We start from the raw sequence: 25,517 nt of genomic DNA, 5'->3' as shown, positions 1-25,517 counted from the left end.
TTTTCTAGTGGACTCTTTTTCACCTGAGAGTGAGTAAATTAAAATTAGAGAGCATGAATATATTTACAAGCAATGAACTCAAACTTTGCATTCATGCATTTGTTCATTTGCTACTTCACCCATCCATGGTCTTTAATTCAGCGTTAGTTGCATATAAAACAATGGCTAAAGCAGACAAGTGCAGTCCCTTATAGAACGTAGTAGTAGAAAATATGAACTTTAAACAAAAAACATATAATTATACAATGTGAAATGTGCTAATGGAAAAAATATGTTGCGAGATTAGTGATGATGAGTGTTAGCAATACCTCTTTCGCTTTTTCACCAAAGCTTTATTGGGCATTTATTTTTTGTATTGAAACCCATTGCTTTTTTGTTTCTCTGCTGTTTGTTCAGAACCTACATAGAGTCACTGATGAGCAAACTTACTTAACATGGGATGTTGAGGGTTGGGATAGCCCAAGGTACAGTTTGTGGGTACAGTTAGAAGATGCTCAGTGGCATGATGAAGTAGTTCTAAAAACCATGTGCCCATTCAATGATGAACTTGAGATTCAGTTGAATCTGCTACAAGATGCAGACAGCAGTTCACCAATACTTCATTTAGGTAGGAGAATATATATATATATATATATATATATATATATATATATATATTTTCCCAGGATTGAACAGAGGCCCTTGCTCATGTTAGGCCAGCAATCTATACCAGCAATCTATACCACTGAGCTGTACCCACAATCCTTATGGAGGGAAATTCTTACAAGGCTGTTTTGCATATTCAGAAACCTATGGGTCCTAAATTGTCATGCAGTTATAATTTTTAAATAAAATTTTGTATGATATGCATCCTGAAAAATCGCTTCCATTTTATTTGTTACATTCTCAAAAATAGGTATACATTTTGCTAGTGAGGAAAGAATCTGTATTTTACTTTTACAGTGGAAAAATTAAAACATAATTCACTGTGATAGACTCTATAATAGTTTTTAAATGCCAAAATCTGGACCAGGAAGGCAATTTAACTTTTAGTCATAAATGACACACATTCAAAGTCCACTATATGATTTGTATTTGGGCATGAAAAGATATCATAAATACCTGGAAACTTCAATAAATCCAGAAAAAAATTTTCTGTTGTTCGGAAAAGGGCAAGTTTTATTTTTCATTCATGCAATATTTTTAAAAGCTGTATTTCTTGTTTTATTGGTAAATCTGAAGAAGCCTTTTTTAGCTAACTGAGAAAGTCAGCACTTTATAATGTTTTGTATTCAGTTTTTTTTCTTACTATAAGTTTAGTATTTTGTTCAAATTTTTAAATATTTTTGCCATTCTTGCTATTATTCATAATTCAATTGAAATGAATTTAATACAGTTTTTAAACATTTTCTATTGTTAATGTTTTTTCTTAGTATTTACAACAAAAATTCTTACATATTGAAGAAAAAGATGTTTGTATTCATTTATCCAAAAAAATTTATCATGTGTTTCTTTTATGCCAATTACTATACTGCTGGAAAAACAAAGTGAACACACCAGAGAAAAATGTTTTAATTTAGGTAATTAAATTTATATTCTAGTGTGGGGAGACAGATACTTCATAAAATAAGTAAATTATATTTGTACATTAAAAGATGATAACCCTTATAGAGGAACAAAGAAAAAAATATATACTTTATTGCAAAATGCTTTTTATGACTTACTGAACCAAAAGCTGTTTTCAAAAGTTGAAAACCATACAGGATTCCCAAGATAAAAGGAGTACACTATAATATTAATATTTACATTTGTATATATTTAGCATCATTTATTTTTGTGACACTAATTAGACATTCTCATATCAAAAATTCATTTAATTTCCAATACAATCTCTTGACGTAGGATTTGTTTCTTCACCTGTACCTAAGAGAAAACCCTACTGTGGATAGATTAAAGAGCTTGCCCTAGTGGATGAAACCAGCAAGTGGTAGAGCCAGAATTGAAATCCAGAGTTTTAATTCCCACTCCTTCTCACATTACACTGTATAGGGCTTCATCCAACACTCACAGTAGTGGATTATAACACTCCACTCTTTGCTTCTAAGGTGATGTAAAGATTTTAGATTTTGAAGTCCTTCCAATAAGAATAACGTGTTTGGTTGCAAAATAACTTTCTTGTCATCTAGCATAGTGATTTCTTGGGAAATATTTTAAAATCTCTATAAAGAAGAAGAGGAGAGAAGCAAGTGACTCAGAAGTTCATAGTATACACATCCAGGAATACACATTCTTTTTAAAATTCTGGTTGTCTCATGTTAAGACGTAGTGGAGGATAGTGGTTAAATGTATTCTTCCACTAAAGATACATACTTGAGAATGCAGGAGTAATTGGGAGCTTCTGTTTCCCGGAGTGCTGCTATTCACATTTGATAATCCCTCATATGCTGTGTGGTTGACATGATTGTTCACATAGTTTTTATTTCACTTACGCAGTGTGTGCACCTGTTGTTGGACTGGCTAAAACTGTTCTTGCCCTTTGGTATTGGGCCATTCTGCTGATACAGTGTGTTATAAATATTACAAGGGCAGGGGCAGTTTGTATTACAGGATAATACAACATAATTTTACTGACAAGCTCATTTCCTATTTATTCTCTGTAGTCTGAGACATGATTAAAATTTCAGTCCAAATTATAAAGGTTATTACAAAATATGACTGGCAATCATACTTTATTTAGGACAAGCACTATATAAGATATGCTTGTAAAAGTTAACATTGCTATTGCTTAAACTGATCCTGGTTGGGGGAAAAGAAGTGGTATCTTTCCAAATTAAAATTACAATAACAAAGAGCTTGAAAACATTCTCTGCTCATGTGAAATCACTGCTACACTTGAGCCAGTAATAGATGGTCATCCTGCGATTATGAAAGAAAATAGTGTGAGAAGGGAATTCTGGATCTTGTGCATTTCGCTTGAGTGACACTGATATATTTGGAGGCATCTGTCTTCCCCTTTCACCTAGACGCCTGTTTGTTTTCTTTGGCTTCCTGAGGGCCACTGGGTTCCCTCTTACCCTGTCTTCAGAGGCTCAACCTGTGTTCAGTTGCAAATACTCCTTGTAAGTTTCTCATTACAAGGACAGCATTTGCTAGGGAATCATGTCCCAATTTGCAAGTAAATCCTTTAATAACTTCCTCATCAATAAAACATAATACCCTTTAAAAAAGGAAAAGAGCTAATCAAGCACGTTTTCTCAAAGTACCAGGCACGGAAGGTATGATTAGCTAGTGTTCTGTTCCTTTCCATCACGTTGGTCCACACATGTATCAAGTACCTTTGTTAGCATGTGCTAGGCAGAGCTCAAACTTAGAAAGTGTTCTTGATTCATTGCTCTTTATGATGTATTATTATTTAAAAAGACCCCCTATGGCACTTTCTATGTGGCAGGTACTATAAAAATTAACTCTCCAATCTTCTGGGCTCTTTCAGGAAGAGATGTTGATCATGACCACACAGATAATGCTGGTGAAGACAAGTGATTTTAGTCCAAGCAGTTTGGCTCCAGTTTGTGTACTCTGGCACCTCACTAGGCTTGGTCTGTTGATTTTTATGGCAATAGGTTGTAGGTGATGCAAAATAAGATATGGTTCCTACCTTAGAAATGTTTATAAAGTTATTTCTTCTTCATTCCATACATATCTTCAAAAAATTTGATATAGCACTACAGTTCATTAATTTACTAAATACTTTCATTTATTAAGAATGTGGACATGCTGTGTTCCGGGATAGATGTTGGAGACACAGCAACAATGCAGGCCTGGCTTTTTAAGGAGATGAACTGGAGATGCAATATCCTTTCATAAATGTTAGTAGAAATGATGTATTTAAATAAAAACTTTCTAAAGGAGACAGTATTTGAATACCAAGGGATGGTTTGGAGTTTGATTGATAAATGAATAGAAGAGGAAGGAATTGTAAATAGAATGCACAATTGTATCTAATGAAGCATGATGGAGATCAGGAATGGAAATGATTCAGATATAACAGAGAAGGAAGACAGGGACTAATTTAATGGTCTTGTGTTCTTTGATAAAGAAGTGGAATTGATTCTATCAATAATGGAACATAATGAAGAAATTTAACTACTGAAGAAACATGATACATACTGTATTTTAGGTCCATTAAATGGAGATTGACTGACAGCTGCCATTAGAATTTGTTTTTTTTTTTAACCAATTCCACCTCATCTTCCTCTCCTCTTTCCTTTGCCCACTCTTCTGTGGCCTCTCATCTGTTGTCCCTGAACTCCATCCAATCTCATTACTCCCTCTGGTAATAAAAGATATCTTTACTTTATCAATGTTTAATATCGAATTTTCAGAGAAACACCCAGTATCTATCATTAAGCCTTATAACGAATGTCAATTTCAACCTTCTTTCTATTTGTCAATTCAAAAATTCCCTTTGTTAATGGAATTTCAAGTATATTGTGAGAAATAGGATTATTTATATTGGAGAGCAATAAACTACTGTGGGAAGAGTCAAGAATTATGAAACTTCAGTAGGTTTTTTTTTTCTCATGCCTGACGCCCGGTCCTGCATCAGTGATATGCATCCAAGTTTGTGATATCCTTATCAAGAGTAACAGCAGCAGTACCAGTGAATATCTCCAAAGAGCTCCCAGATTCCCTCTCAGGTCTACCCCTGCTTGACCATGTCTTTCCAGCATAAAACCTGTTCCCTCTGAGTCTGTTTCCTCTACATGTTTACCTAAATTAGTTATGAAAAGATAACACAGTGGAACTCTTGTATAAAAGCACAATGCATGTAGAGTCCTTGTATATGTTTCAGCTAGAGATGAGCGCTATACTTCTATGTAGCAGTTTTCCCCCCACAAGGAACTCTAGATTTTAATAACTTAAAGTTTTCATCTTTTTGTAGCAGTGAGAACAAGTCAGTTCACCTTCAGTTCTTGCACATGAGCTTGTCTGTGTCCTTGTCAGCCTTTCAGAGAATATTTTTTTTATTTCTAGAGAAAAATGTAAGGAATAACTTTCTAAATGGCTTTTGATTTGTGTTAATGATGACTTTTGAGGGAAATGTGCTAATTTCCCATCTTGAATTTTTATGCCTTCTTTGTTTCCTTAGATTGAAGAATCAATGGAGACACACTTTGGCAATCATGGTAGAAGGGCCATGCTCTATAGGCCTCCTTCCTACAGCAAAATGGAGCTTCAGCTACACCAGCACATACTTATGCAGCACGACTACACGGTTGTCATCACTGAAGAAAGACCCGATGCTGGCCTTGGGCTGGGACTGCTAGAACAAGGTCGGGATAATAAAAGTAACTACCAACGTCACTTTACACACAACATAAACAATTTCTAGAATATGCTACTATCTTTCTCAAAAATTTCATAAACACAAATTTTTAATCCATAATCAACTTTCTCACATCATAGAAAACTTAGCTCCTTTTTTTTGTTTTTAGTTCCTTTCAAGTTTTCTTTAGCTAGATCTCTTTATTTCTGAAATTATTTTGTTTATATTTCTGTAGCATTTCAGAGTTGCATAGTTCATGTTTAAATGCTACATTAAAAATGTTTATGTTTATGAGCCTGAATACATATTCTTCCCAGCACCAAACTGCTCCATATTTTAAGAAAATTGCCACTTCATTTGACTGCAAGTAGAATGTGCTGGAAATTGTTTCAAGAAGCCAGCTTAAATATGACTCACAGATGACTCTAAATATGAAAGAAGTAAGAATATTTATTATATACACCATTACTTGTCAGGTAATTTTATTTCTATCATTTGAAGAGAAAAATAAGAGACAAGTTTTTAAACAAGTTATTTAAAAAGAAAATTAAGTAGATGATGAGGGTTAAAAGGGCAGAAACAATAACAGCTAACATTTCCAATAACTAACTCTATGGCAGATTCAATCCTCACTCTCCATCCAGGAGCCTATTTAAAACACACTGTAGCCTTCGAAGAGCTAATGACTAGGAAATATTAATTCCCCCAAGCAAGTGACTCACCATGTATCTTACACCAGATGCAGGGGAAGGATGTGTCCCAACTCTCACTTTCTGTGTTCTTCCTCTTCCTCTCTGTTGCTTTAGTCTCTATTTTGGCCCATCATCCTATACTAGGCTGCCATTGTGAGAGCTACAATGATCTAGAATACTCACTCAACACAAGCAAATCAGACTTATTATCATTATACAGTATAGTCATCCTTCAGTATCCAAAGGGACTGTTCAGTATCCAAAGGGACTGGTTTAGGGACCCCCACAAATACCAAAAAAAAAAAAAGGCTGAACAAATCCTTTATGAAAAGTGGTGTAGTCTTTACATATGACCTAAACATATGAGCCTGAATACTTAAATCAGCCTTAGATTACTTATAACACCTAATAAACATATTATGATATACACAGTTGTTATATCACTTAGGGAATCATGACAAGGAAAAAATTCTGTATGTGTTTAGTACAGATGCAATTAAAAAAATATTTTCAATTTGTAGTTGGTTGAATCTGTGGATGGGGAACCCATGGATATGAAGAGCTAACTGTATATCTATTTTCCTATTCAATAAAAGGGAGCAGGGAGGGCTGGGGTTGTGGCTCAGTGGTAGAGCACTTGCCTGGTATGTGTAAGACACTGAGTTGGATTCTCAGCAACACATATAAATAAATAAATAAGATAAAGGTCCATTGATAACTAAATATATATATATATATATATATATATATATATATATATATATATATATTTTTTTTTTTTTTTAATGGAGTTGGGGGAGAAGCAATTTGAAATAACTGCTGAGATCCATAGTGGTTTCCTTTGGGAGAGAATGATCAGATCTCTGTTTTTTGTTTTTCTAATAATCTTGCTACTATTATAGTGATTCTTTTTCAGTTAGGTGCCCTTTCCTGGAAAGAAAATTGAAAGAAAGTTGGGGAGGTGTTTTGGAAAAAAAATTAAAAAGGAATATGAAAGCTCTGGAATAGTAATGAGAGCAGAAAATAAAGTTTTCAAACCTCATAGTTTTGCTGGGTTTGGCTCTGCTAAGATCATCAATCTAGGGTTCTGGAACATCCATAAATGATATGGTCCAAAACCTATTCATCAGATTAATTCTTGTTACAAGGGAAAGATATAGAATGTTTAGTCTCTCTCTTGTCCCACAAAACATCACATCCTGTCACTGAATGGGGCGATTGTGTGGCCTCTGCACACTGTCATGTGAACTGTGCTCCTGAAGTCATGCAAAGTGGTTCTGATGACATGAGACTGTGGTCTAAATTTCATGTATTTCCCTACCTCCTTGGTGCTGCCCCTGACTTACTATGGATGCAACATGGATTATCTGTGCATTTCAACTTTGATTCGATTTCAATTTTCAATTCTCTCCAGCTGCAAAACAGATGGATTACATTTCCTCTTTCCCTTGATGTCTTTGGGTCAGTTTGACAAGTAAAAAAAAAAAAAAAAAAAAAAAAAAAGATTATTTTGCAGCTTCCAAATATCAAGGAAGTGCAAAGACAGCCTGAAGGCAATAGAATCTGGCAGCCAAAGGAGCTGCTATGCCCAATGTTAGAAGATTCCTATATGATGTCCTCAGTCTTTGCCAGTGCAAATGCTGATTTGGCTTCTTTTTCCCGCATTCCCACAGCTCTAAAAACATCTCCTTTCTAACTCTTTCTTGGCATTCTTTTACTCTCTATCACAAGCTATTATTTTTGGATAGGCCTCAAGAAAGGGTAGTAATTTCACAATTTCAAGAGTATGGAAAATTGTTTTTTATTTTTTTTTAATTTAATTTCATAGCCTTCACTTTAGAGCACTGTGCTTCAAACACCTGAAACAAACCATTTTTTTCTGATTCTAATCTAATATTTACTTGATTTTTTTGTCACACAGAAAAAAAAACAGTTTTAAAAATTACACCTTATTTTCCATGACCATCAATTTAATCTATAAATTATATTTGAATCAAGGCACTTATTACAAAAATATTTTCTAGAAATATGATCCTTAGTAGAATTTGCTTTGCTTTAGTGTTGTGGTTTTACTTCTTGGTTATTTTACTGTGTGCATATCAACAGAGAGCATGAGGCTGTATTGGCACATGTAAACTTAGTCTCCCCAGGGTGAGCAGCCTGGGGGAAGTGGAACTGTCTCAGAATGATCTGAAGCTCTAGTCTATCTACCTTTCATTTTGGCATCGTAGTTTCTGCTGTTTGCTGACCTGCAATTTGAAAATATTGCATTAGTCAAAACAAGTAGATAGTGCCACAAATGCTACTGAGTACCCAAGTGCAGGATTAACACATTGATCAAATACATTCATGTTTATAGGAAAATAATTATAAAATGTATTTTCCTTTTTGTGCCTGTCCATTCCACCTGCTTTTCTTTCCTCTCCTGACTTGATCCAAATCACTTCTCCTCACTTCTTTCTGTGCCATCCTTTGATGCACAGGTGGTCTTTTTCCAGCTTGGAGCCACTTTCTTTTTTTAACCTTGTGAGAACAGAAAGAATAAAAATTGGAAACAGCAAAAGGATGATAAGCTTCCCAGGCAACACTTTTGTATTAAATATAATCTGTCCTGGTAGAGTAACATTTGGGCATTATATTTTATGATTTTCCTGCCTTTTTAGTAAATACCATTTGAAAAGAAAGGTAGGCAATCTCAGATCCTAAATTAGAAAATGGGCTTTATGTTCTTCCTCCTGGTTAATTTCATTCTAGTGGCCTAGCAGAAGTTGATGGCTCTATTGAAAAAGGCTATAGGGCTGTGAATATGTGACCTTAAGAAATTTAAGTTCTCCGAGCCCTCGCTCTGTATTAACGGTGGTAGTGATATTTATTTCAGAGAAGTATGTGGTGCAGATTTATTCACTATGTCCAAACTCATCAAAGTTCTGGGAGGAGGCAAAGCAAAGGCAAGCCAACATTTTATCTTACTTAGTAGTCTGGGAATGGGGCCCATAATTTCATATGATAAAAGCAGATACAGGTAATTCTTATGTGTAACCCAGTATGGAGAACACTATTCCAAGGGAATTATTATTGATTCAAGAAATGTCAACTCTTAGAATTAATTTTAAAAATAAGATAAAGCAAAAATCAGCTTGCTATTAGGCCATTGCAGTACTTATGATTTCACTGTGTAGATATTTACAATCGGTACTTCATCTTTTTACTGGTTTTGAGAACCCTATAAGGACAAACTGTGTAGAATTAGGCCTACAAAATGTCACAAGATAAAAACATACTTTTATGTTCTTCCAATTCCTTGCTTTGGAAAAAAAATATCCTGTGTTTGTGAGAACATATAATTCTCTAAAGAAAAAGATAGAAATGCCATCCAATTATTCTCTTTCCTATTATGTAGGTGCTGTTTAGTAAGTCCTTCAGTGCATAGTAACCCAAAAGAGCATAGATGTTTTCCAAAAGTTTTGAATCTCCCCAGTGAAATCCAAGTAATACGTGGTCTATGGGACTCTGACTCAGAGTAGATTTTTTTCATTGGTTCAAAATTTTATTTTTGTATAATTGAAGGATAATGAACATTTAGCAATTTACTTCCAACTTCCAAATACATCTTGTACTTTCAAATTATGTGTATTATGATCCAAGTGAAAAACAAAATGGGAACCTGCTATCAAAGTTGCAGAATTGGAGTCGCCTTTATGGTTTCAAATTGCTTTTGTTCTTACAACTTGGGGTTTTTACATAGAATGCTTTATGAAGAAATACAAAAAGTGAAATATCTTATTGATTTTCCTTTCAGGGCCTGGAAAATACAGTCCACTGGCCAAACTTGGCCCACTGCCTATTTTTGCAAATAAAGGTTTATTGGGACACAGACATAATCATTTTTTTTTTCATTTTATGTTTGGCTGCTTTTTGTTCTACAACAATAGAGTTGATTATTTGCAACAGAGACTGTACAGCCCGGAAAGCCTAAAATTTTTATTATTGGACTCTTAAAACAACAACAGCAACAACAACAACAAGTTTTCTGACTCTTGTACTCAAACTAATTGGTTGTAATTTGATCCCACACCAAGCTGATTGTTAGACTTTATGATTGAGGAATTTAGTTTTTAAACTCATACCACACCTTATTCAAAATGAATTCGATGTATATGATAACAAAATTACGAAAATGGAAATATAAAACTAGGGACCCAAACTGCATATTTCTCTTAGCTACCATAATTTAGGCTGAGCTTTGGCTGTGAGCATCCAAATATGTAAACCAACAACAGAAGAGAAGTTTCACATGAAGAAGGGAATATTACAGTTCCTCCTTCCAAATTTTCATATGCCCAAGTAGTGTATTTAAATTTCTTTTTTCCATAAAGGGTAATAACTAGATACTATTAAGAAATTACAATGGACTAAGGGCCAGAACAACATTTGGGTTGCAAATGAAGTGGATATCATGTCTTAGTTCCTCAAGCAATCTCAGTGGGAGTGTACCATGATAGCATGAATCCCTGAAGGCATTTCTATGAAAGACTGAGGTTAATATCATGATGAATGTTATTTATTTTGTTTATATTGATATTTAACTTGATATATTATGTCCTGGAGAATGATATTTTAAGTAATGCTGCTTCACAACTTTTTCCCTCCCAATTAGGACTCTGTAATTTACCCAAATGTGCTCTTGAGAAACACTATTAAAATATAGAGTTAATAGAGCGAGAGATACAGATCTCTACTTAATGTAAAAATATATTAGTCTTCCTGCTTAATGTGTTTCTGTCCTCCTGTATTTTGATTTATATATACTTTTAAAGATGTCCAACATATCTGTGGATAACTTAAAATTTAGTCTAATTTTGAAGGATTATTTATAGTGGCTACTTGCCAAAAGCTATTTCTGATGTTTGTATGAAAAGAAACATCTCCTACAGGTCAATCTGAACCTTTCTAATAAAAAACATATTTCAAAATTTTCTTTAGCTTATTTTTATTAAAAAATAATTTATAAGGAAATTGAGATTTTAATTTTTCTTAAATACTTGCTTGGGGAAGTGGTGGACGGTAGTAATTAAAAATTGTAAGCTTTGGAGTAAGAGAACCTGAGTTGGAGTCCTTAGTGTTGGCTTTCAGGTCTTTGAATAGTTACATAACCTTGGGCATGTTTCTTAACTTCTCAAAACTCAATTTTCTCATGTGCAGCTTGATTGCTTTGAGATTAGCACATCCAAACACCCCCAAATTGGGAGATAATATTGTTATTGCTGTCATGAACTTACGGAAAGGAGAATGTCATAGTCCTCTCTAGGGAGGTTCTTTTAAAATATAAAGTAGCATAAGGATTATACTGTGGATTAAATGAACTCCAAAGGTGCTTTTCAAGTTAGACTCCCTCAACTTGCATGTTCTTTTTAAAAGATATGGGATGCAAACTCTCCTGAAATTCTGACACACACTCACTCTCCTGGGTCACATTGTCTTAGAAAAGCCTCAGATCAAAAACAATCTGTAAGTGCCATAAAGTCATTGTTCATGCTTTTCTGCTCATCACTTAAAACCATGCCCTCTACAGAGGGGCATGCAATAAATATTTACTGAATTCAGGAATAAGTGAAGATAAACTAGTGCACTAATACTTAGGTCCTTTTAACAGTGAATACCTCAGGAAATCTACAATAAAACTTAGTAAATAAACTTTCTATTTTTATGTAAACTTAGAGGAACACTGTTATGCCTCTCATGCACAAATCTGCTCTTATAACAAACAGAATCCAAACAGAAGTACAGTAGTACACACACATTAATTTCAAATATCAACTAATTCTAGACTGCAGGGATTTTTACAAGCTGTGTCCCTTTTTCAGAATTTTACTCTTTCTTGTTTTCAAAGCTTCCTACTGATATTTGCCACTGTTTCTCAGCCTGTTCCTTTTGGAGAAAGGGATATGAGTTTAGTTTCACATATATTCAGTTGTAGGTGTTTTGAGCTCTGCAAAGGAAAGTGTTTATCAGAAACTCAAGCAGAGACCAAGGTAGAAGAGATAAATTTGTGGGTCATCTGTTTAGAGATGATAATTCATTCACTGATGGCTTAGTATTCCATAAAGCAATATAACATGTAGTGTTACCTAAAGATGCTCCCCAGTAAAGAATAAATAAAGTAAACATTTAGCTTTTGATATTTGTAAACATATAATGCAATAAGGAGAAACAGTCAAAAACTTCATCCTGTCATTTATGTTTCTTTCTATCCTCTACATTATTTTTCTCTGGCTCATTTCTTAGCATAGTGTAAAACATCACTTTACACTATTCTAATTCCTTGCTTTGGAAAAATATATCTTGTGACCCAGCATTGTTATAACATATACTTCTCTAAAAAAAAATATAGAGGCACCATCAAATCACTTGTTATCCTACCATCCAGATACTGTTTAGTAAATCATTGTTTTATCTTATAGAATGGTACAGCAACCTAAAGCAGAATAGATATTTTCCAAAAGTTTCAACCTGCTCCCAGGATAGAATATAAGTAAAATATAGTCCAAAAGACTCTGAAAGAGAGTAATTTTATCACCGAGTCAGAATTATTTATGGATCCTTGAGAAAGGCATATTTCTATGATTGTAGCAGAAACAGGACTGTAGCGGGAATGAGAATATGGGTTATTCCAGTGGAAAAGAATGTTCTGGGAGACCCTGTGAGACAATATTTTTGTAATCCCATTATTTAATGAGATGTGTTGATGCAAGATTTGTTGTAGCAACCCTAGAAGGCATAACTAGAGCCAATTTAAGGCTGAACATCATTAAATCAATCAGTGGACATCTTCCCAGCTTGGAAGATGGGTGGGGACAGAAACAAGTCCATGATGCACATAAGGAGGTTGCCACATCAAATAGGAGAACAAGAGAAATGACCACCAAAGTCTTATTCCACTCTGCAGTTTTACAAAGTTGTCTAATACTTGTGCACAGAGAATAAAAGAAGGCAAGACAAAAATTTAAATCTCTGTGGTCCTTAGGATTTCTTTTCTTTATTTGTTGTTTTTATTTAGTCTGGCATTTTTGTGGGTGGAAGAGGGAAATGTGGAGAAAGGAAGGAGTGGGGAAGTATCATTCTGGACCATATTTGGAGATGGTCCCCTCTGGCTATTTGTGCACATTTGTTGCAGATGCTTCTACTGATAATTTAAAACTTGAGAGTCTAATGAACTTCTCATTCCTTTTACTCCTGTAGCTGCCCACCAGCAATCCTGCTGCTTTCCTGACTTTAATTTGCTATATAACTATTTAACAGGAAGACATAAGAGTAAAGGTCACATTTAAAGGGCGCAGTGTGTTTTGCCTTGTCGGTGTTTCACCTAGAACACATCTGACACACGGTTTTTATTACACAAGTAATGGGCTTTGGGTAGTGCTTCCATACTTTAGTTAATCAAAAGAGGCAAAAGAGAAATTGAATCAAAGAAACTTATAAAGACATACTGTTCTATTTTATTGTATTAGGACCCTCCGCAATTGTGTTTGCCAGTTTATTGTTATTTTTTTTCAGTGTTAGGGAATTACTGATATATTTACAACCAAACAGAATTTGTTCTTTAATTGGCACACTGGAGCTCAAGGAATGTTTACTTAACCTTAACTCTGGTTGAGATGTTTATACTACAAGGACTTGAGTTTCATTTACTTTAATTTTTGAAAAAACTTTCTTATTTATAAAAGTTGAGCTAGGAGTGACCTCCCATTCTGATGTTTCCTTTACCCTCCACTGGGCAAAGAGAACAAAAACCCAGTGTCTTGCTTTTTACTCTCCCCCAAACTAAACTACTTCCTTAAGTGGGTTAGTTCTTACAATCGAAAATGGCAACCAGATGTTGACTGAAATTCGTAGCGTTTCCCCTTCAAGCTGAGCTTCTCGGTAATTGTTTGATCTTTAAAAGTTTCATAGAAACCAGATTGGGTATTTGAATTTTCCAAAACTGGGAAATGTTTAATAAAACTTTGGAGATAATTTTTCCAAACTGTTTCATTCAACGTATTTTCTCCTACTTATGTTTTCTAAAAAGATGTAGCATTGAGATTTTAATAAATAACTCATTTTAAGTCATTTTTAAATTTTCTTATATCTTTAGAATGAAAAAGACTTTAAAAATTAGATTATTATTATTATATATTTTTTGGTTTTGCCACAGACTAAACTGGGCTTTGAATGGCAGATGTAATTTGCAAAAACAAATAATATCCTTATTATATTTAGATTGAGGAAAGACTCCAGAAAAGAAAAACAAACTCCTTCATATGGGGCCTTTCAAGTGACAGTGTGGATAAGCTAAAAGGGAGTTTGGGGACACAGTGTGTTCACTCTACTAATGTATCAGATTTATCTGCCTAAAATATTTTAAATATTTTCTTCAATTTGCGAGAAATCAAAGTGCATCTAACCATATTTCTGAGGCTACTTTTTCATTTTTCTACCTCTTTTACTTTCTAATCTCAATATTAGATAGTTGTTGAAACTTTTCAAATCAAGACTTGACTTTCCCCAAATTAATGAGTATCTCCCCCCAGATATCCTTTCAGAAACATAGTCTTCTTTAGTTAAAGTTGCTTTCTTTTAATGGCATCTAACTCTCTGTAATCTGTCTCTCCACCCCATCGCTCCTAAAATTGTTCTTCCAAAATTTACCAAAAAAAAAAAAATCTCCTTTTTGTTACAAAATCCAGTTACTATATTTGTAGTCGCATTAATTTTGGTACAAAAGTAGATTTGAATGTGACTAGAATATCAGTTTTTCTCAAAAGTCATATAATTTTTAAAAAAAAATATAAATTAAGCATTGATGTGAATTATCTGAGAGCATTTCAGAATTTTCATGATCTTATCCTTAACAGCATTTCCCAATTTGGTGAAATGCACACACCATGAGGGGATAACACCTGTTCTTGCACTGAGGAGGGGCAATGGAACTGGGAATGTTTTTATGAACCTCTCTCTCTCTCTCTCTCTCTCTTTTTTGGTACCTGGGATTGAAGTCAGGGGCACTTAGCCACTGAACCACATCCCCAGCCCTATTTTGTATTTTATTTAGAGACAGGGTCTCACTGAGTTGCTTAGTGCCTCACTTGTGCTGCGCCTGGCTTTGAACTCTCCATTCTCCTGCCTCAGCTTCTCAGAGTTCTCCAGCTGCTGGGATAACAGGTGTGCACCATCACCCCGGGGCTGTCTTCTTAATGTTACCTTAGCTTGCTTCTTCCATTTTTCTGTCCCTCCTTCTTTTTGTTATTTCTCCAAATATGGGTTTTCTCCAAGGTATTCATCCTGAGCCATCTCCCCCTGCTCCCATCTTAATACTCCATCAATAAATTCTTGTATGCTCCAAATTCTATAACCTCACCAGGGGATAAAGTTTCTAAATAACATGGAATCCCAATCTGTCTCTTACAGGCAGAATTTTAGAGGCAAGCTTTTCCAGATATCTGGTAGATGTTTTGATTGTTGTGCCCCATTGCCTTAACATGTGTGCAACAGAACTGATTATCCTGCCCTAGCAATATCTGTTATTCTTGCCTGACATGTTCTTGACACTAGTTCTGCATTCCCTTAATCTCTCTGGCTCTAAATCTTACTGTCAGATCTTCTCTAGCCTTTTCAGTTGCCACACAGGTTACCAAGCCTTGTAAGCTGTGCCTGGTCTCTGCCTGGGCACCACCTTCCTTGCAGTTGCTTTGGGCTCTCTGTGCTACCACAGTAGCTAATAAATGCTCCCCTATTGTTTCCCAACCAGAGTACATATTTTTTTGCCTGACATTCAATACCTTTTGCACTATTGTATCAGACAAGCTCACAGCCCTGCTCTAGCTTCTACTCTTAGGCCTGTCCACACATTTGAATTACTTAAGGAAATTAGCAAAATTTTAAAGGCAATGCCCAAACCCCACTCCAGAAAATTATTTTAGAATTTGGAGAAAAGGGGACAGGCCTGATAATCATTACATAATTTTTTCATAGTTCTTTTTTCCTATATTTTATTGGTGTACTATAGTTTTGCAAAATGGTGAGATTTATTGCATATTTGTACATGCACACAATGTAATAATATAATTTGGATTATATCATTCCCTTATACTTCCCCTTTTCTTCCTCTCTTCCCTCGTCCTAGATCCTTTCCTCTACTCTACTGATCTCCCTTCAATTTTTATGAGACCCTTTCTTCCCCACCTTTCTTTTCATTTTTCCTTTCTAGCTTCCACATGAGTCAAACCTTCTAAACTCGAATTATTTTGCTTAACATAATGGTTTCAAGTTCCATCCATTTTCCTGCAAATGACATAATTTCATTCTTATTTTATGGCTGAATAAAACTCGATTGTATATACATACATCACATTTTCATTATTTACTCCTCTGTTGGTGGACCCCTAGGTTGGGTTTCATAGTTTGGTTCTTGTGAATTGTGCTACTATAAACATAGGTATGCATTTATTGCTATAGGATAAGCATGATTATATTTATAAAAAGATTTTCCAGGTGATATTAATATGTGGTTAGGATAGAGAACTATAGCAATTAGGAATTTGCCTTATTACATTTCAAAGCTTTCTACTTTGCATTGCTATTCAGGTTTTTTTCCCTAGGGTTGTGTCCTGTATAAGTCAGGTTTCACCTGCAGGAAAATGGTCTCTATCGCCCCACCTAATTGACCTAAGAACTTCTTCCTAGGTCCCTAGGTCTTCCTCCTAGATGTTTCAAACCAACTTTCTCCACCATACTGGGAACTAAGCTTCCAACACAGGAATCTTTGAGGATACCAAAACCATGTCGAAACCATAGGACCTCCTTTCTGTCATTTCTTAAAGTCCAAATAAATATATGAAGTTCTTCCCTAGAAGTTCTCCTCAAATTAAAAACAATAAACAAATAAAGCAGCCTAATCACACATCATTCATATGTCTCTGATGCCAAGAATATGCTTTGTCATACTTTTAATAATTTTTTGTGCTCAGCTTATCTCTTCTTCTGTACTATAAACAGTAAAGCAGGGATTGTTTTATTCATCTGCTTATATGTTATTCTGCATAGGACAGTGCCTTGCATATATCAGTAGACACACAACTAAATGCATACAAATTAAAATAAATAAACCCACAATATACTAACAAAAACACTGAATCTTTCTTTCCCATATATAAGAATCATGTTTGTTGAAATTTAGGGAAAAATTTTTGATAGTGATAGGAAATAGGTATATGTTAGAGTAAATTGAAATGTGCTCAGATGTGTCTGTGCACAGTCAACTGAAGAACAGAACTCATATATCCCTGGCCCTAGTGTAACCTTGTTTCAGATTTGGTCAAATGTCTCTGTTGTCAAAGAAAGAAGAATTCTACCAACAAGTTAATAATAACCTTTCTATAATAATAATAACTTCTTTCAGCTCTTTCTCTTAGGAAAAATATGAAAAGCATATGTGAATCTCATCATGTATGCAACAAAATGTTCCATTTACAGCAGAGCACTCTCGGAATTTAAAAAATCTTGTTTAGCATTCCACCTCCTTATCAGAGTGACCAAACAAGTGATTAAGGGGTATGAAGAGTTGAGAATTCTCTGGTTGGGAGGGCCTGCATCTCTAATAGCTAACTCTTTATGTAATTATGAGAAGGTACAGGGAATCCCTGTCTGAATGTTTGCTAGAGAACATAGCTTTGGCAAAGCTCTCTTACAGTACTTACTGATTTGCTAGGATCATGATTCTCAGACTTGGCATATTTTGGAATTGTCTAGAAAGCTTGTTAAGTCACAGAATTCTGGGTTCTACTCATAGTAGAACCTATTCAAGAAGAATGGGGAGGCAGGTTAAGGATTTGGATTTCTATCATGTTTTCACGTGATGCTAATACTCTAATACTAGAATTGTAAGTTCAGAATCACTGTGCTAGGTTCTTTGTTATTATTGGGTTTCAGTGTTTCTTCCAGAGGCACAATGAAGTTCTGGCTATTAAATGTCTAAAAAATCCCCCATTTGCCTTATCAGGATCTTGAACCATTCTTCCACATCCATATAACTCCCTACTGCTAAATTTACATAGATGGTACCCCCATCAAATTTGAGTTGACTTGCAAAACTTGGCACATATTAGCTTATTTCTTTGTAGTCAAAATCAAAGATCTCATTTGAATTGAGAGCAAGCAACAAGCAACAAACTATCTTTGGATACATTGGGCTTGTTGGAAGGTTGTAAGATTAAGGCAAAATATGGATATCTGATTTATCCCAATTCTCAATTATAAGCCTCTGGAAGAAAAGTAAAATGGGCCTGGGTTGCATGGCCCATGACAAACCATGATTAATTTACTTAATTTCTCTGATGCTTTTAATATACAAGATGGACATTTTTAAATTAGATAATCTGATGTCTACTCCCACTTAGAAATAATAATAAACAGGGGAAATTCCCTGTAGCCCCGATATTATTTACAATTACCTATAAAAAAGATAGTTAATTTTGGATATCTTTCTTTGCAATATTTTTATATATTTTATACAGTTTTTAGTTTGACATTATATCAAATGTATTCATTAAACTTCACAAATATTTCAGTTATTACATAAGATTATATTACTATGTTAATATTTACTTAATCTTTCCAACATCATTATTTATATTTATCATATTTCTAATCTATTGCTGTCATAAATAATGCATTGATAACATTCCTTGTATATAAATCTATGTCTAGATTCTTAATTACTTCTTTTGCATTAGTTTCTAAAATTAAAATTCTTGGAAAAGTTCAGTATCATTTTCAATGACAGTATCTTCATTGATGCTGTCAATACTCTGTCTGAAAAAGTCAAATAGTATTTCCCTTCTGCTACACAAGAAATCTCCCACCTCACAAGAAATCTCCCACCTCACCAAATCTCCCAATATCAAAATTCTCCTTATAATCAGCAAGGCTGTTTAAGGAATGAGAACTTTGTCTATTGCTCTATGGAAGTATGACTTAAAAATTCAAAATCAAAGTTGTGGCATGAAACAGATGAAGGTTCTTCTGGGGAATTATACTTAGGTCATAGTGGGAATGCTGAGAATGTCAGAATGGCCCACACATTCCACAACAATCCAAAAGCTCATCCAGATAGATAGCCAGTCTATCAGGAATAATGAGTGATGCTATTCCATTCATTTGTTCAAAGATTCTTATTCATTAATTGTCCACTTCCTGGAGAAAAAGCCTACTGGGGTTTGTCAACCCCAATTTCATTTTGTGCAGTGCCTGAAATCTCTAATTCATAACTGTACACAACAATGCAATAACATGATGAGACCAAGTTTGTTTCTCATCTTATGGAAAGACATCTTGTTACCTTGTCACAATGAGTATTTTAAGGCACAAGATCTTATATCAGAGACATTTTGCATTTTAAAATGCTCAAGGTCCAGGTTAATATCCTATACATTTTTCATTATTGAATAACATCTTATTGGAATTTTGAAAAATTTTGAAAGATAACACCATGTATGAAAAGACAATGTTTTTCTGCAGAGCAGAATGTTTATTTTTGCATGGATGCCTATTGCAACTGCATTTTCAGAAAATGGATTTTCTGTTTACAAAGATGTTACATGTTTATGGTAGAATAATCAATCAAGTAAAGAAAGATGTGAGTGAAAATTACTTCAAATTCCACCAGAGATAACGTGGTTAATAATGTTGTGCATATTTCCAGGCATTTCTTTGAGCTTCTCTCTCTCTCTCTCTTTTTCTCTCTCTCTCACATACACACACACACACACACACATGCACACACAAACACACACACACACAGAAACACACACCCATTTGTATCCTGTTCCTTTGCCTCTTTACAAACACTATATAAAATCTTGCCATATATAGTTCTTAAAAATTTTTAATGTTTTCAATTCAATAGTTTTAAGAAAACCTTGACAATGTCCTAATTAAATGTATCATGCCACATACTTTATATGCATTAACTCCTTTAACTCACATTTCTAGAACACTACATAAGCATTTCTATTTCACAGATGAGAAAGAAAGGCAGAGAGAGCCACATCTCCAAAATAGTGTATCTTAAAAAGGTGGAGTTGAAGTTTGATCCCAGGACTATATCTTCAATTTCAACTTTTAATCACAGTGTCATACTAGTTCCCTGAAAGAATATAGAAAATATATATATTTCATTCTTTTTAGTATTTTATTGTATGTATACACCATAATTTTAAACTAAATGCTTCTGTATAGTTATTTAGAATTTTTCTCCTTGTTACTATAAAAAGGATTAATGTGCTTTATATTTTGGAGATTTTAGTGGTAATGCAGAATTATTGGGTCATTGGATGAAAATATTAAAACTGTAGTCTTCCCTGGCAAATTTCTCTACAAAAAGTTGATTCCCATTTTATTTCTATCCACAGTGTTGGTCTTCCTTGTTTTCATTGTATTTGATATCATAACATTTTAAAAAATCAGATGTGATTTAAAATAACATAATTTCTATTTCTAATGAAAAATGTGTACTTTCATGTTAATTTAAAAATTTGATTATGTTGTATGACATTTAAAAAAAAATTTTATTTGTGAATTTTGTTATAGTAAGTATACAAATAAGAAGTTCTTCAAAGAAAATACATCCAGAAAAACAAAAAAGAAAAGATACTGAAATTCACAAGTTAGAGGAAGACAATTTAAAGTATAGCATATAATTTTATACTCATGGCACAGGCAAAATCCAAAACTGATGATATCACCTATTGCTGGTAGAGATTCTAAGAAAAGGAGTTCTCATACATTGCTTATGGATATGTGAAATACAGCCCTTTTTTGAGAAAGCAATCTGGAAAATCTATAAAACTTAAAATACTTATACTTTTGAAGCCAACAATATTATTCTTGGAAATCGATCTGATAGAAGCTAAAACATTGAAACATGGTAAAATCTATATCTAAATCTTAAAATTAACAATGATGATTAATAGAAAAATGATTTAAATAATGGCAAAAAACATGAGAGAGATAGACTACTATATGAATTTTTAGTAGTAAATAATTACAGGGAAAAACAGCGTGTTCTATTCCAAGTGTCTCTGGAAAGGTGGAAAATTAATCCTATAAAACTAGATGGAACTATGATTTAGCAGAATTCTGTTCAGATATGTGGGATAAAATATGCTTCTTAGATGCATAGGAACAATCCACTTTATAGTACTTGGCATAGTTTTACATTGGCCTAAATATTATTTGTTTCATAGATGACAGAATTATTAGCCTCAGGAGACACTTCTGTTATACCCTTGGCTTCTGGGAGCAACGCCAATTTTAGGAAAATTGTGAAGTGGATGAAACTTGTCTTTGGTAATAGCCCTGTTTACCCTTACCCTGTTCCTCCTTATCTGAAGCACCCACTTGAGGGTCGCAAGAGGTTGGCCAGTTTGTGCCTATCACTCGGGACTCTTTCATGGAATTTGGTATAAGGAGTGTTTGTCATGAAAAGGAACCTTCTTCCATCATATTTCAGGATGTTACCTATTCAAGCAAACGCACTGGATATTACCAATAGGAGAAAACTGCTGCCCAAGTTCTAGGTGATGTGCATGCATTTTAACAGAGACAAACACTGCTAAGGTTCTTCCCTTTGCACTGAAACCTTGCACCACTTGGAGACTGTTGAGTTAATACATCATCCTCCAGTGGGAGGGAGGGGTATTGAGGAAACTGGAGGGGCTGAGGCAGATAACAATAGTTATCTGTGTTTTTCAGATGATGTGTCTTTCTCTCTATTTGGAAGCCTTAAATAATAGGCTGGTAGGATGCATAGAATATGTCATGTTTTGTTTCTTAAAAGTTCATTACCCAGATCTGAAATGTTTACCTGTCTGTATCTTCCTACCACCCATCTATTCAAGAAGCAAATGCTTATATAAAGCTTATCAAATACTAAGATGTTATTCTAAGTGCTTCACAAATATTAACTCATTTAATCCTTAAAACATTACCCCAGTGTTGGTATTTTTATTACCGGGAGGTTTGAATTTTATGTCTCACATCTGTTTTCTGGAATGACCTTGAACAATCTCATCAGATTATTTATTGTTTGATTTGAAGATGGAAGATAAAACTTGCCTCATAAATATCTCACAGGAATGTTTTGATTTGTTAACTAAATCTCCAAAGACTAAAGAAAATAATGCATAAGAATAAATGTTAGTAATCCTAAGATACTTGTAGCATTAAGTAATAAGCCATTGAGAGAAGGTTGATTCTTTTTCTCATGTAAGTAAATTATATTTTCTCAAGTCTAATTCTCATCTGTGCTGAATTAGTATGGAATTATTCTTGGAATAAATTAGAAATCAATGACTCCCTCTTTCCTCTCAGACTGCTCACAGACCCCGGTGAATTATTATGCAATGTTAAACCAGATATGACTAGGTTTTATTCATTGTGTTCTAAAGAAGTCACGCAAAATAACTTTTAATAGAATAAGAAGAAGGAAGAATATTTGGTTAAATGAAGTGTCACATGCTAATTATGCAGGAAAACCTCCTTTCCTCTTTCATGGAATTTGGTATAAGGAATATCTGTCAGAAAAATCATGTCAAGTACTCAAGTATTAAAAGAACCCAATTTAAAACATCAACCTCATAACAAGGTTTAAGAGGAGGACATTATCATAGCCAGGCATTAGGATATTTTATAATCGACACTAAACACGTAAGTTTTATTTGTTATATGGCCATTAAATAAGAGCTCCATGTAAGACACTAATTGGCTTGGGTAGGGGATACAGCATTATAACTGTTAGTGAGAACTTTCAAAAAACAATCAGATAGAGGTGTATGTAAGTGTTTCTTAAACTTATTTGTGCATACAAACTCTTTGGGGATCTCATTTATTGATAAATTCTGTTTTGGTGAGTGTTATGGTTTGGATGTGAGGTGTCCCCCAAAAGCTCACATATTAAACACTGAAATACAGTTCAGAGAAGAAATGATTGAGTTCTAAATCTTAATCCAATCAGTGACTTAATCCCCTGATAGGGATTAACTGAGTGGTACTAAAGTGGTAGAGTGTGGCTGGAGGAGGTGGGATTGTGGCTTGGCTTTGGGACATATATTTGTATCTGGCAAGTGGACTCTCTCTCTGCTTCCTGATCACCATGTAAGCTGATTCCCTCTGCCACACACTTCTGCTGTGATGTTCTGCCTTACCTTGATCCCCTAGAAATGGAGCCAGCCTTCTATGGACTAAGACCTTTGAAACCATGAGCCCTCATGATTTTCCACTAGGAAAATTATTCTGGTTGGGTCTTTAAGTCACAGCAGCGAAATAGCTGACTAAAATTGAGCCCTAAGTTGTAACCAGGACTTTTACATTTCTAACAAACTTTCAGATGATGACAGTGTGGGTCCTTGGATCATTCTTGCCAGGATGTTCAGGTTTAAGTGTGATATTCATTGCAGTCTGAGCAGTCTGAGGGGAAGTATAAAATATCCCAAAAGACTTCCAAAGAAGTGGCTAATTCTGAATATGGAGACCTAGGAAGGTGTCATACCTTGGGAATAAGAACGATTTCTCTTTTCTTTTTCTTTTTTCTTCTTTTTGGTGCTGGGGATTAAACCCAGGGCTACTTTATTACTGAACTAGCCCTTTTTATTTTTTATTTTGAAACTGGATCTCATTAAATTGCTGAGGCTGACCTTGAACTTGGGATTCTCCTGCATCAGCCTCTCAAGATGCTAGGATTATAGGCATATACCATTACCTCTGGCTACAAATCATTTCTTAAGCAAATATTAGAAGCAAGAGTATTTGGAAATATAAGCTGCACCCAGTCTGAAAATGCCATTCAGTGGTCAACAAGGAGTAGTGTGACTGAAGAGGAGGGGGTTTGTGTGGAAGGGCGGGAGCTGCTTCTAGGGAAACAAGACTGGAAGAACCATGACTGGACAGATGTTAAGGGCCTTGGTTATTTTGCTAAGGAATTTTATCAGAGTTGCTCCGTCAATGATAAGATCTGTATTTAGGAGGATATTTCTGGTAGCAGGAAGAGAGATTAGAGAAGGAAAAATAATTAGAAGCAGGGACATTAGTTAGGAGACTTTGCAAGGGGCAGTGAGATCTTAGATTTAGAAATTGGGATAGAATTTGGAAAGGCCAGGAAAAATTTGAGAATTTTTATTTAGAATTGAAAGGTTTTGAAACTAATGGGATGTGGGCATGTGAGAGATGAGTTGGATGATCTCTCTAGTGAGGGAAGGTGAAGGGCTACACCTCTGATGATAAGGACAATGGAAGAAAGGAAAAATGTCTTGGTGGGCGATAGTGAATTCAGTTTGGTACTTATTCAGTAGGGCATATGTTCTTGAATGTGACTGGAAATGCCTTCTGAAACATGAAGAAGATTAAGAAAAGTGAATTTGAAAGTCAATGGCAGGGAACCAACTGCTAAAGGAATGTATGCAAATGAAATTACCAGAGGAGCTAAATTTAGAGGGAAATAGTAATGCACATAAAGAAAGAGTAGGTATTTGAGGAGCAACCCATATTAAGAAAAGGCCTTTAACTTCAAATTTCATCTATTTTTCAGTCCCCTGGTATTTTTTTATTGGTTTCTTTTAGTTATACAGGATTCATTTTGGTGTAATTACAAAAGTAATTTTAAAATGTGCTCTAATTTAGTCCCAAGTACTTCCCCTTTGCCTTCTCTTCTCTACTCCCCCCATTCTCTTCTGTCTACTCTTTCTGCTATTTATTTATAGTTTTGTTTTTAAATTAGTGTCTTGTGGATATACATAATGGTGAGATTCACCATGATATATTCTTATGTACATAGGAAAGTTAGATCAGATTCATTGCACTGTTCTTCCCTTATCCCATCCCCCCCAACCCCTCGATTTCCTTTCTCTACTCCACTGTTCTTTCTTTTATTTTGATGGAATACTCCCTACCCCCACTTTGCCTTCTTTTTGTCTTTTTCTTTTATTCCCCTTATTTTGAACTAACTTCCACATATCAGAGAAAACATCTGATCTTTAATTTTCTGAGTTAGGCTTATTTCACTTAGCATAATAGTCTCTAGTTCCATCCAGTTATCTGCAAATGCCATAATTTCATTCTTCTTTATGGTTGTATAATATGCATCTTGCATGGAAGTAATTATTGACATTGCACCCCTGATTGGTTTTGTAAAACAACACGCTAAGTATCAAATTCTTTGGTGAGATCTGCAATTAGGACATGAGAGTTTATATCTAGCTACAGTTACATAATAGTTATTACCTTATTTCCCCTGGAGAATTTGTTTATTCAGACATTTTAAAAACTGAAGTTCATCTTTTATTCTGATATTCTTATATTTTTGTCTAATGTATTCTTTCTGTTCCAAGATCCCATCCAGGATACCACATTACATTTATATCATATCTCCTTTGTTTCCTCTTGACTATGACATTTCCTCAGACTTTCCTTACTTTCAATGACCTTGACAG

At 34.5% G+C, this 25,517-nt stretch overlaps 1 protein-coding gene across 1 annotated transcript in view; it reads left to right on the top strand.

The window, feature by feature from the left end:
• The window catches only part of CPED1 (cadherin like and PC-esterase domain containing 1), a 250,065-nt gene that overhangs the window by 20,380 nt on the left and 204,168 nt on the right, over nucleotides 1-25,517 (top strand). Inside the window, exon 3 of the mRNA XM_081282994.1 lies at nucleotides 5,129-5,312. Within this exon, the coding sequence (XP_081139120.1) occupies nucleotides 5,129-5,312 (184 nt within the window). The remainder of the gene's footprint in view (nucleotides 1-5,128; nucleotides 5,313-25,517) is intronic.

This window comes from Spermophilus citellus (assembly GCF_964194105.1).
Source record: "Spermophilus citellus genome assembly, chromosome: 3".
In the NCBI taxonomy this organism is placed as follows: domain Eukaryota; kingdom Metazoa; phylum Chordata; class Mammalia; order Rodentia; family Sciuridae; genus Spermophilus; species Spermophilus citellus.
The sequence above is the reverse complement of the archived record's forward strand: the minus strand, read 5'-3'. Positions and strand labels throughout refer to the sequence as shown.